We start from the raw sequence: 10,595 nt of genomic DNA on the forward strand, positions 1-10,595 counted from the left end.
CTGCTGCGCGCATGGCGATTTGGCTTGGAAGACCTCCCTTCTCCGTGTCTTGTTTCTTAACCCTTTGGATGTGGCTATCTGACACTGATTCGTTCCGGTGCAGTCAAGGATGATCGCTCCAGGTGTTGCGCTCTGAATTCAACGCCCTGACCTCATGCTGAAGAGATGTCCGCTGGTATGCTCTCGATATCCTCCTTTCAACTTGCTCAAACTCCGATCATCCTCTTCGTCGTCGCTGGAAACTGGCTAGACCAACATGGGGCAGCGGTGCAGCATGCCAGATACCTCCACCGGAGCAGTTTGGACTGTGTGCTTGGGTCTGCATCGCTGTCGTAGGGAGACATGGCAACGATCGCAACGATTTTGTCGTACTCGGGAACTTGACGTCTTCAACAACTTTGATCTTCATCTGGGTTTTCGCGTCGACTTTGATAGATGAAGGGATGGGTTCGGTTGTCGATGATCTAGGCGACGCGTCCTTGGTGAGAGCTGGGAAGAGAGCACGCGCGATCTCGAGCGATAGGACTGAGGACATAATGAATAGGGAGCTCTTCTAAAGACGGCTTGTCGCGCAAGTCACGAATGCGCAAAGGTGGATTGAGGTTGAGTCGTTGCTATCGTTCAAGGATGTTGAATTTCATCACGACATGCACCAGCGCGAAGTTATACTTCATCGCGCCGTTCTCGTGCTGCTTGCGCAAGTTTGCGATTACGCAGGCGACGCAGTGGCTCAGTCATAGTTTTCGCAATCTTACCTTCATCCATCGTGAGCGTCGTGGTAGATGAGCCTCTACGGACGCGTGGGGGAGTGTTGGTGGTGTTGGTGTTTTGGCGCGATTGGCTGGGTCGGACCTGCGATTAGCGGGCGCAGTACTGCAGGATCAACCAGGAAGGATCGCCTCAGGCTCCAGCGATGTGTTTGGCAAAGGTTGTGAGCCTTTATTCCCTCCCTATCCTTCGCTCCCCACCCCCGGCGTAACTTTTCTTCTTGTTGCGATAGTCCGCGATTCTAGGTGGGTTGGGTGTGAACGCGTCTACGGGGCTCAGGCAGGATCACTTCGGCGAGGAGTCAGGGCTTCCAGCTCAGACCGCTGCAACATGCGCTGCTGATTCGCGACACGCTGTTCGAAACTATGCTGCAGATTTCATCAGAGCGCGACAAGAGCTAGGATCCCGGCCATGTACATGTCCTTCGTCATCGCGTTCCCAGCTGTCTGGAAACAACGAGATCTGCCTCGCCGCGTGCTCTTCGGCGACCGAAAAGGATAGCAACTCTCGACTATGTGAGCGCATTTCTCTACGCGCATCAAGAAGTTACCTGGTATTCTTGTGATCATTATGAGTAACTACAAAATGTTGAGATCGAAGAAAGGACGTCATCATGCTCGACTCGCCAGTGTAGCGCCCGGCACGGTCCCGAACTTTAGCTTCACACGATCCACAATTTCAGCCGCATCTTGATCTCGAACAAGCTCACCATGCCGATTCTTGGAAAGATCTGAGCCAGGATCGGCCATGTACAGTTTCGATACCTACCAATCCTGATCGTGGAACTCTTTGTCCATATCTGATCAACGCCAAACTAACACACAAGCGGCGATCATGCCGTCTGTTCAGAACATTTGCTTATCGGAATCTCATCGTGGTGGGTCATACTAAGATCGTGGCGCGAGCGCCTCTGTCATGTCCTGCGAAAGTTCTGTCGAAATTTTGCCAGCTGTTGCTTCCCAAGTTACAGTCTGGTGAAAAGCACACGGCATGGCGCTTCCGAATGCTTCACGACCCGTTTCCTGGTCGAATACTACAGCAGCATCGACAAGACCACCAAGTCCCGTCAACATCGAAAAGGACAATGACAAAAGTCGCCAGCCGTCGACCATAGCAGACTTCAATCCAGGCATCGACCCTGAGAAAGGCTTTCCACCGAATGCTGGCCAAGAAGCAACACCAAGCGCTCCTCATGCCTCATCGCAAGATCGTCCTTCCGCGCTGGAGTGGGACGGTTCAGACGATCCTCTGAACCCTCATAACTGGAGTGCAGCGCGAAAGTGGTATCAAACGTACACCATATCAGGCATCGCATTTGTAGGAACCTTCGCATCATCCGTCTTCACACCCGCCATCGAACAATCAGCATCAGAGCTCCACTCCACCCAGCTCATCGCAACCTTCGCATACTCCATATACGCCCTCGGGCTGGCCTTCGGCGGACCATTCGCCGCGCCTCTGAGCGAGACATTCGGACGACGACCCCTCATCTTCATCAGCCTGCCCATCTTCGCGCTCTTCATCCTCGGAACGGGTTTCGCGCAGAGTATGGCTAGTCTGGTGGTGCTGAGGTTTTGGGCTGGCTTCTTCGCTGCTCCCAGTCTGAGCATGGGATCAGGTACCTTGAGCGATATCTGGCCGCCTGAGAAGCGGTCTGGACCCATGTCGCTGTATGTCGCAACACCGTTCATGGGCCCAGCTTTAGGACCCATTCTAGGTGCTGCGGTGACACGGACACGTGGTTGGCGCTGGACGTCTTGGTTGATACTCTTCTTTACTATTGTGCTAGTCATTGCACCTGCACCGTTCTACAAGGAGTCGTATAAGCCCGTCCTCCTGCGTCAGCGCGCAAAGAAGCGAAATCTTCCTCTCCCGCGATCGCCGACTGAAGGCATGTCGTTGCCGAAGATTGTTAGTACATATGCGACCAAGACGCTTACTCGACCTATGCACATGCTCCTCACTGAGCCGATCGTGGCCACGTTCAATACGTACTCTGCTTTCAACTTCGGCTTACTATACGCCTTCTTCGCCGCTTTTCCATACGTCTTTGCGACAGAGTATGGCTTCGACAGTCTCTCCACAGGCTACACATTCCTGGGTTTGGGCGTTGGCGTTATCATTGCTACTATCTGTATCGTGTCTTTCAGTAAGCTTTACTACCTGCCTCGCGTACGCAAAGCGATTGCAGAGAAGATACCAGCACCAGCCTTCGCAACGTCGCGACTAGCACCTGAGAAGCGATTGCCTCTTGCATTCGCCGGCGGTCCTATTATTACTATTGGCCTCTTCCTCTTCGGATGGTCGGCCGCTTACCGCGTACATTGGATTGTACCGACCATCGCCGAAGCCTTCTTCGGAATGGGTAACATGCTCATTTTTATGGCGTGCATGATGTATATTACGGATACCTACGGACCATTGTACAGCGCCAGTGCCATGGCTTCGAACGCCATATTGCGATATGTACTTGGCGGAACCTTTCCTCTTTTCGCAGTCCAGATGTTTCGGCGGCTGGGTCCGCAGTGGGCGTGCACGTTGTTGGGTTGTTTGAGTATTCTGGGTGCGTGTATACCATTCGTGTTGGCGAGGTATGGCGAGACGTTGAGGAGTAGGAGTGGGTACAAGAGGAGCGGTTAGGCAGACGACATGCAGCGCAATACTTGAATATAACCTTGCATTTTCCTGGCAATTCAATCGAGAATCGATATGCGTTACATTCGCGCGATACCAAGACGTTCGCCGGACGGAAGCGTCCTAGGTTTGGTCTTTAAGTCTTGTCAGATCGTTTGGAACCATGGGACACTGTCTCGGTAGTTTCGGCGCAATGATGCCGCGAGACAAACTACGTACCCCGAGCGTAAGAACACATGTGTACCCGTACATCGATACTCAAAACAACCCCATATCATTCCAAAGCAACGATGTCTTCCTCAAACCCTCTCAATGCAGACTACGCATGGCCGCTGTACGATGATGAGCCCATCGAAGGAGCCTTCGCACTCGACACCGCCAATGGCATCGACGAGGCCGTCGCAACAAGCGTCACACGTCCCTGGCTCTTCGCCTTTAAGCCCACCACGTCTACACCAAACGGACGAAATATCCTTATTCTAGGTGGAGGAGGATACGTCGAGCTCATGGTGGGAAGAGAAGGTGTGCAGGTAGCGAGGTGGCTAGCAGGGCTAGGATTTTATGTCTTCGTGCTCATACATCGTTTTCCGAATAAAGAGACGGGCAGTCAGGCGCCAGTAGACGATGCCAGGCGGGCTCTTGAAATGTTTGACGAGAAGGGCTTTGCAAAAGGTCGTAAGGCTGTATGCGGTCTCTCATCTGGTGGTCATCTCGCTGCATCGCTACTCTCGACGTATCCTACCTGTTGGAGCAACCCGAATGCGGAAAGTGGTGTTCCATACCTCGAATTCGCTATTATTGGCTATGCGCCTATCTCGACGAATGCAAAAGGACGCCAGATCATTGCGAACAAGCCAGCGCTGGAGCCGCCAGAGAAACAGGCGCTTTACGATACGGTGCAGCCAGACGTACAGTTGGAGAGCAGAGTTCCGCCAACCTTCATAGTGTATGCTGGGAATGATCCGGTCGTGCCGGTGGTGAATGCATATAGGCTCGCTGAAGGCATCATGAAAGCTGGTGCCCCTGTAGAGCTTCACGTCTTCTCGGATGCACCGCATGGGTTCGCGCTGGATACGCCAGGCCTTCCGGTGAGCGATTGGCCGAGCATGTGTGAGAAGTGGATGAAACAGAATGGCTTTATAGACTAGCAGCAGGGATTTATGGTATAAGACTTATACCGAGAGCAAAGCTCATATACAAGCACAGCAAAGACAAAGAAACATGACCATTTACAATACATTCAACGGTGTTCAGTCCCCTGTATGCCCACATGGAAAGAATGAGTATATGAAAGATTTCCAACCCCGCCACGGAAGGGGCCTGGCAGCAGTGTAAGCTAGTCACAGAGGGCATCAGCCGTAGTGGAATTCGGAAGTTGTAAAGGCTTCGTCGTAGTCGTGGAATGCAGCGCAAATCTCATGATAGCCGTGCAACTGCGCCATCGCAAAGATGCTCCATACACTTGAAAAGCCTAGCGCTGTTGCGCTAGGCATCAATAGCAGTTTGACGCATTCCCGATGCCTTGCAGAAGCTGCGAGGAATAATGGAGTACACCCCTCAATTGTCGAAAGAGAAACGTCTACTCTGTTCCTAAGACGTTCCACCACTTCTGAATGGCCTTTGTATGCTGCAATGGCAAGTGGAGTAAAGCCATCGTTATCCTTTCGGTTAAAGAACACTGGCTGTTTCAACAGGAGCTCCACAGTGGATACATGCCCACTGCTTGCCGCGTGCCAGAGAGGGCTGCGTTCATTGAGGTCAACCCGATCGCAGAAGTAATTACTCTCCAACAGGTAGTTGATGACGTTTCCGTGTCCTCGCATGGCAGCTAGACCGATGGCATTGCAGAGATTGCCCTCCTCTAAGGCTGTAATATTGGGATATGTATCTCGATAGTTTCGGAAGAATTTGACGATGCGATCGTGCCCGAAGAAAACAGCCCACATCATTGGTGACCGACGCATGGTTCCCAAGCTGCTGTCATATCGGCTGTCTACGCTCGAGAAGGGTTCCGAAGCGGAGCTAGTCCTGCGAGAGTCGGTCTCCATCTTCCAGATAGTTGTACAAATCCTTAAATCTCCAGAGATGGCTGCTATATCCAACGGATATAAACCATTCATAGCTTGCGCGTTAGGAACGTGAGCTTCAATGAGTTGTTCCACACGCTTATGGTTTCTTCCACGACAAGCAAGATATAGACTCGTGCGTCCAAGACTATCGATGGTGTACATGTCGCCGGGAAGCCATTCTTTCAGGCTGTTGGCGTCATGTAGTATGTGTGATACAGACCTACCAAGGCAATCAGGAGCATTGCGTCGGGACAGTCTTGCAGCGACTCCAGGAATGCTAGCGAACGCGCAAGGCACGAAAAACTGCGAAGATTTCAAAGCACTCGGCACTTGCAGTGGCGTTCGGCTGAGAAGGTCGTCAGCTGCGGCCAGGAACTTTTCTCTGTATAGCAAGAAAGATTCAACGTCATCCCTCAGCAAATGAGGCTGATCGCGGAACAGCTTCGTCTGGAGCGCGTGGGTAAGACCAGGGTATTCAGCAGTGTCCCATGAAGTAGTCTTGTGACGCTCAATCTCCAATAAAACTTGATGCTCTGTCCATAGCCCGGATTTGGCAAATCTTGTATTCTTCAGGGCAGATTGAGCCAGAGAGACACCAAGTCCAGCTCCCGATTCGAGTGCGCAAGATTCAAGTTCGTCGGCAAAAGAGCGCAGATTGTTCACAAGCAACTGTACTTGCGGCATACTGTCTCTCGGATCTGAGTATCGCGTATCGTGTATGAATGGCGTAATCATTTGGGTGGCTATTGTGATAAGCTCTTCAATAGCCATGCTGACAACCTCGGCGACTGACAGAAGCAGTACACTACAGATAATTAGTTGCCTAAGAAACAACGTGAACGAGCTTGCATGACATACGCCTCTCGGGTCTTGAATGCTGTCACATCTGCTTGAGAAAGTCGGGTATCTGGTCCATGATAGGAGCCTCCACTAGAATCATCCCTGGAAGCCAATCGGCGTAATCCGAGAGCATGGTTCGAGGTGGACCCGACAGGAACAGCTCGTGGTTGTTTGTGTGAACCGGGCGGTCGCGGTTCTGAACACTGATGTCCCATATTGTTACATCGATCGCATCTTTCCGGCCATGTGCGGCCCAGAGGGAGACACTACAAAGATTACGTCAGCGATAATGTGAAACTGCTTACCGATTGCTTACTTTCTGCTTGTCTGTGCGACACCTGCCACATTTTAGTGAGACGCGAGCCGCTGCAGGCATGACGCTGCGTATCCTTGGTCGAAAGAACACTGTATGAGCTCTTGCAAAATATTGGCCATTCTGTACGGTTTAAATGCGATCAAGTTTTCCTTGGGATCCAGATACATCGGTATCAGTATGTGTGTCTCGCGTCCCTCTATGCACGTATCAACCAATCGAGTCCTATCGCATGGTCGCCAACCAATGGCGCATGTTGCGCGGATGCAGGTACTGTTCCCCGCGGTCGCCATGCATCGGCTAGTGGTACAGGAAGAAGTAGCGGTCGAAAGAACTTTGGTCAACGAATGGCGCATCGTTGCTGTTAGGTAGAGCTTCTCATATGGCGAGTTTAGAACTACCTCAAAAATAACGATATTCCCGCTGGCGCGGGCATCCAATTGCGCACCGTGGAACGACGCTACGCATCCGCGACCTGCGACGGGCAGCATGGAATTAAGAAATGTTCTGTCGCCTCACAACATGGTCATCCAATAGCGCACTGGAGCCTTCGCCTCTGAACAACTTCCGCCTCTGTCGCAACTTCGTGGATATAGCAAGTTCCGCATGCCGCAGAAATACGGCGCCTTATGCTGCACCTAAGACAAAATAGTCGAGATGAGGATACGCGAGTATCGACTCTGACGAACGTATAAATATTTGTCCCGATAGAAGGAAAAGTTCATTTCAGCTGTCTTGCGTCCACTTCGAGGACGTTTCATCAACAGCCTCTCACTTTCAGTCTCAACAGTGTGGTAAAATCCGAGTCTTACCTTTGAGCTGAATTCGTACGAGTTGTCCGCTCTGCGTTGTTACATCACATGTGCTGATGTATACAGTCGTTAAGCCTCGAAGCCAGGTATCCGGCGCCATGGACATCTCATTACGATCCGAGCCAATGTCGACGCAGCTTAGTTTCAATGTCATCGGAACATATCTAGCAGCTGTGACTGCGGTCATAGGAATCCTTGCTCTTGCGAATACTGTTCTACGCCAACGCCGGCGCACTGTGTCGACTGACGCATACGAACTTGATGCTACGCCGGTATAATCTGTGAGTGGTAGAGGAGAGACATGACGTCGAAGCCGACTAATGTCCCAGGCTTAGATGCTATTGTCAGCGGCAGTAATTGGGCGCAGCACGTGGTAGGATGCCCAAGCAACACGGACGCGGCGACGAAGAACTGTCGTCAAATTTCGGACGCACTGGTCGGAAAGGGGGCATCTAGCAGGCGATTTTTTGTTACAATGTAATATTAGAGAATGTTTACACAGAGAGACTCATATGATCTTGCATCTTGAGACAAGGCCGGGTCTGCTGTATGCCTGCTTGAGATGACAGCCTGATGCGGATCAGGCTGAAACGGGTGAGTCGGCAAAGAAGCAGCAAGCCAGGTCAGTGGGTTCAAGCGACATACGTCACATGTAGTATGGAGTCGATGGTTGCGGTACTCGCGTGCATGACCAAATATCAAATGGGATATGATGTGGCTGTGAGGCGTGTGGCGAGTAAAAATGTTAAGGTGGCGGGAGGTGATCAGGTCTGGGCAGGAACCGACACCTAGCGCAGAAGCCGGGCAGGGTGACGTACCCACCTTTCGGTCGCGCCTGCCCGCGCCTAGAGGCAGCATCCCTCGCGCCTCGACTCCCGCCATGAGCCAACACGCAATATTGCTCCTTGATACTTCAGACGACCGCCGGAATAATGGTGCGCACAACAGAAAGACGACACCATGGAAGATCGAACTGACCATCGCAGGCGTCGCTTTTGCGGCAACTCGTAGCCGGCCCTCGCGCCAGGCATGCTGAAGCTGGCCTCGACCTGTGCTATGTGACCGACAACAGTACGGTCGCCCCAAGAAGGTTTCCAGTGTCTTCCCTCTGACAGCGTCTAGTAATCGCTACTTCGGGCCCTAGTGGCACCTACCCGCAGCGCGCCTATCGCAACCCGCTTGACTCGCTCGTAAAGTTTCTCGACTCGAAACACGGCGACGATTGGGCCATATGGGAGTTTCGCGCTGAAGGGACGGGCTACCCCGACTCGGAGGTCTACGGTCGCGTCTACCATTATCCCTTCCCCGATCACCACCCGCCGCCTTTCGCCCTGATACCGAACATCATGGCCAGCATGCGCAACTGGCTTCATGAGAAGGAGGGGCGGGTCGTCGTCGTACATTGCAAGGCCGGGAAAGGGCGATCGGGAACTGCTAGTTGCAGTTACCTCATCAGCGAGGAAGGCTGGCCGGTGCACAAGGCTCTGGATCGCTTCACCGAGCGGCGCATGCGACCCAACATGGGCAAAGGCGTCAGCATCCCCAGCCAACTCCGATGGATAGACTACGTGGATCGCTGGGCCAAGCACGGCAAGTTGTATGTCGAGCGGCAGGTCGAAATACTTGAGGTGCACTGCTGGGGTCTCAGAGACGGTGTCAAGATCCAGATCGAGGGCTTCGTCGAGGATGGCAAGCTCATCAAGAACTTCCACACCTTCACCCGCGACGAGAGGGAGATTGTGCGGGGCGAAGTCAAGACTACCGGCATGGCACAGGCAGTGCAGGAGGTCATGTACAAGAACGGCTTCGGCCCATCCAAGACGAGCGAAGGTCCCAAGAATGGCTCCACTTCCTCCCTCGAGCAGCAGCAGCAGACCAATGTCGATGGCGCCACGGCCGAGCCAAGATCATCGCGCGAGAGCCTACCCACAGGCACAGGCGACGTTGTTTTCCGACCTTCCAAGCGCGTAGTCCTGCCCACCAACGACATCAACATTGACGTCGAGCGTCGTAACAAAGCCGCCTTCGATCTGACCATGGTCACAGCTGTCGCACACGTGTGGTTCAACACATACTTCGAAGGAAACGGTCCTGAGCAGAACGGCAATGTCGACCAGTCGGGCATCTTTGAGATTGCATGGGAAGCCATGGACGGCATTAAAGGCTCATCCCGAAAAGGCACACAAGCTTTCGAGCGCATAGCCGTAGTCTGGCGCGCACTCTCTAGCGAAGAGGGCCGACCTGGTGTTGTCATTACAGAACCGAAGGAGGGTGAGCCAGTGCAACAAGCCGAGCCCGCAGATTGGAGGGGTACCAAGGGCGTGGAGCCGTCCGAAGACAAAGATCTAGGTGTCCGCACAGCGAGCCCACCCAACGAGAAGTCCGATATCAGCCGAGCGAACAGCGTCCGAAGCGAGAACAAGAAGGGTACCACCATTGTCGAAGCTCCCGGTCGGAGGGACAGCGGTGATAGTGACACCAAGCATGTCCGACCACATGGCCCGAATGGGGAAAGAGTCTTAATGGAGCCGAACGGTTCTGCTTCTCGAACAAGCACAGACGCGACAAGGAGTGGGCCGACAACAGCAATCTCAGACCCCACGCAACCAGATCGTCCTGACAATTCTAGTCATATTGCTAGCCACTCGCGATCCGCAGACCAGCCTACTGGGTCACACCAGAGCGGGGGCCACATTGGCGGAATTGCAGAGAGCTTCAAGTATCACGTCTCAGGAGCAGCTCATACCAACGATTTACCTGATGGAAAGCCTGAGAGTGAGATGAAGGATGCGAAGGAGCATGGCCTTGGGCACATGCATTTTGGCAAGAAAAAGACGAGTTCGTAGGTGCCTATACCCTTACAGCGACGGCAAAACTCGTGCATCACGTCGTTGTCTTCGGTAATGCGGGGCGTTATTTGGAGCTGCATGACAGAACCGGAAGCTTGCGGTTGGCGTCTGGTCAGCGTATCACATGTGCGCACGAATCGTGTTTTGCGCGTGCTGCATGGCGCTGTATGCATTGATGAGGCGTTGTACAGCGCGCTTCTTTCGTTATGAGAGAGTGTTTTGGGTTTGTAGGATTGAGGTTGATTTCGCTGTTTCTCAGATACACCACTTGCTTTCGATCCACTAGGGAACGACAGATACTTCTGATTAG

At 52.9% G+C, this 10,595-nt stretch overlaps 3 protein-coding genes across 3 annotated transcripts; all 3 read left to right on the forward strand.

Moving 5' to 3' along the window:
- Positions 1-1,758: 1,758 nt before the first annotated feature.
- On the forward strand, positions 1,759-3,408 carry J4E90_008524 (uncharacterized protein; the record flags this gene model as incomplete). Its single annotated transcript, XM_051438048.1, has 1 exon — positions 1,759-3,408. The coding sequence occupies one exon, from the start codon at positions 1,759-1,761 to the stop codon at positions 3,406-3,408; it is 1,650 nt and encodes a 549-aa protein (XP_051288047.1).
- A 284-nt stretch (positions 3,409-3,692) lies between these two features.
- On the forward strand, positions 3,693-4,550 carry J4E90_008525 (uncharacterized protein; the record flags this gene model as incomplete). Its single annotated transcript, XM_051438049.1, has 1 exon — positions 3,693-4,550. One exon carries the CDS (start codon positions 3,693-3,695, stop codon positions 4,548-4,550), a length of 858 nt encoding a protein of 285 aa, XP_051288048.1.
- A 3,818-nt stretch (positions 4,551-8,368) lies between these two features.
- On the forward strand, positions 8,369-10,282 carry J4E90_008526 (uncharacterized protein; the record flags this gene model as incomplete). Its single annotated transcript, XM_051438050.1, has 3 exons — positions 8,369-8,371; positions 8,423-8,507; positions 8,559-10,282. The coding sequence occupies 3 exons, from the start codon at positions 8,369-8,371 to the stop codon at positions 10,280-10,282; spliced, it is 1,812 nt and encodes a 603-aa protein (XP_051288049.1).
- Positions 10,283-10,595: the final 313 nt, after the last annotated feature.

Source organism: Alternaria incomplexa, assembly GCF_024043165.1.
Source record: "Alternaria incomplexa strain BMP 0042 chromosome Unknown scaffold_13, whole genome shotgun sequence".
Taxonomy (NCBI): Eukaryota; Fungi; Ascomycota; class Dothideomycetes; order Pleosporales; family Pleosporaceae; genus Alternaria; species Alternaria incomplexa.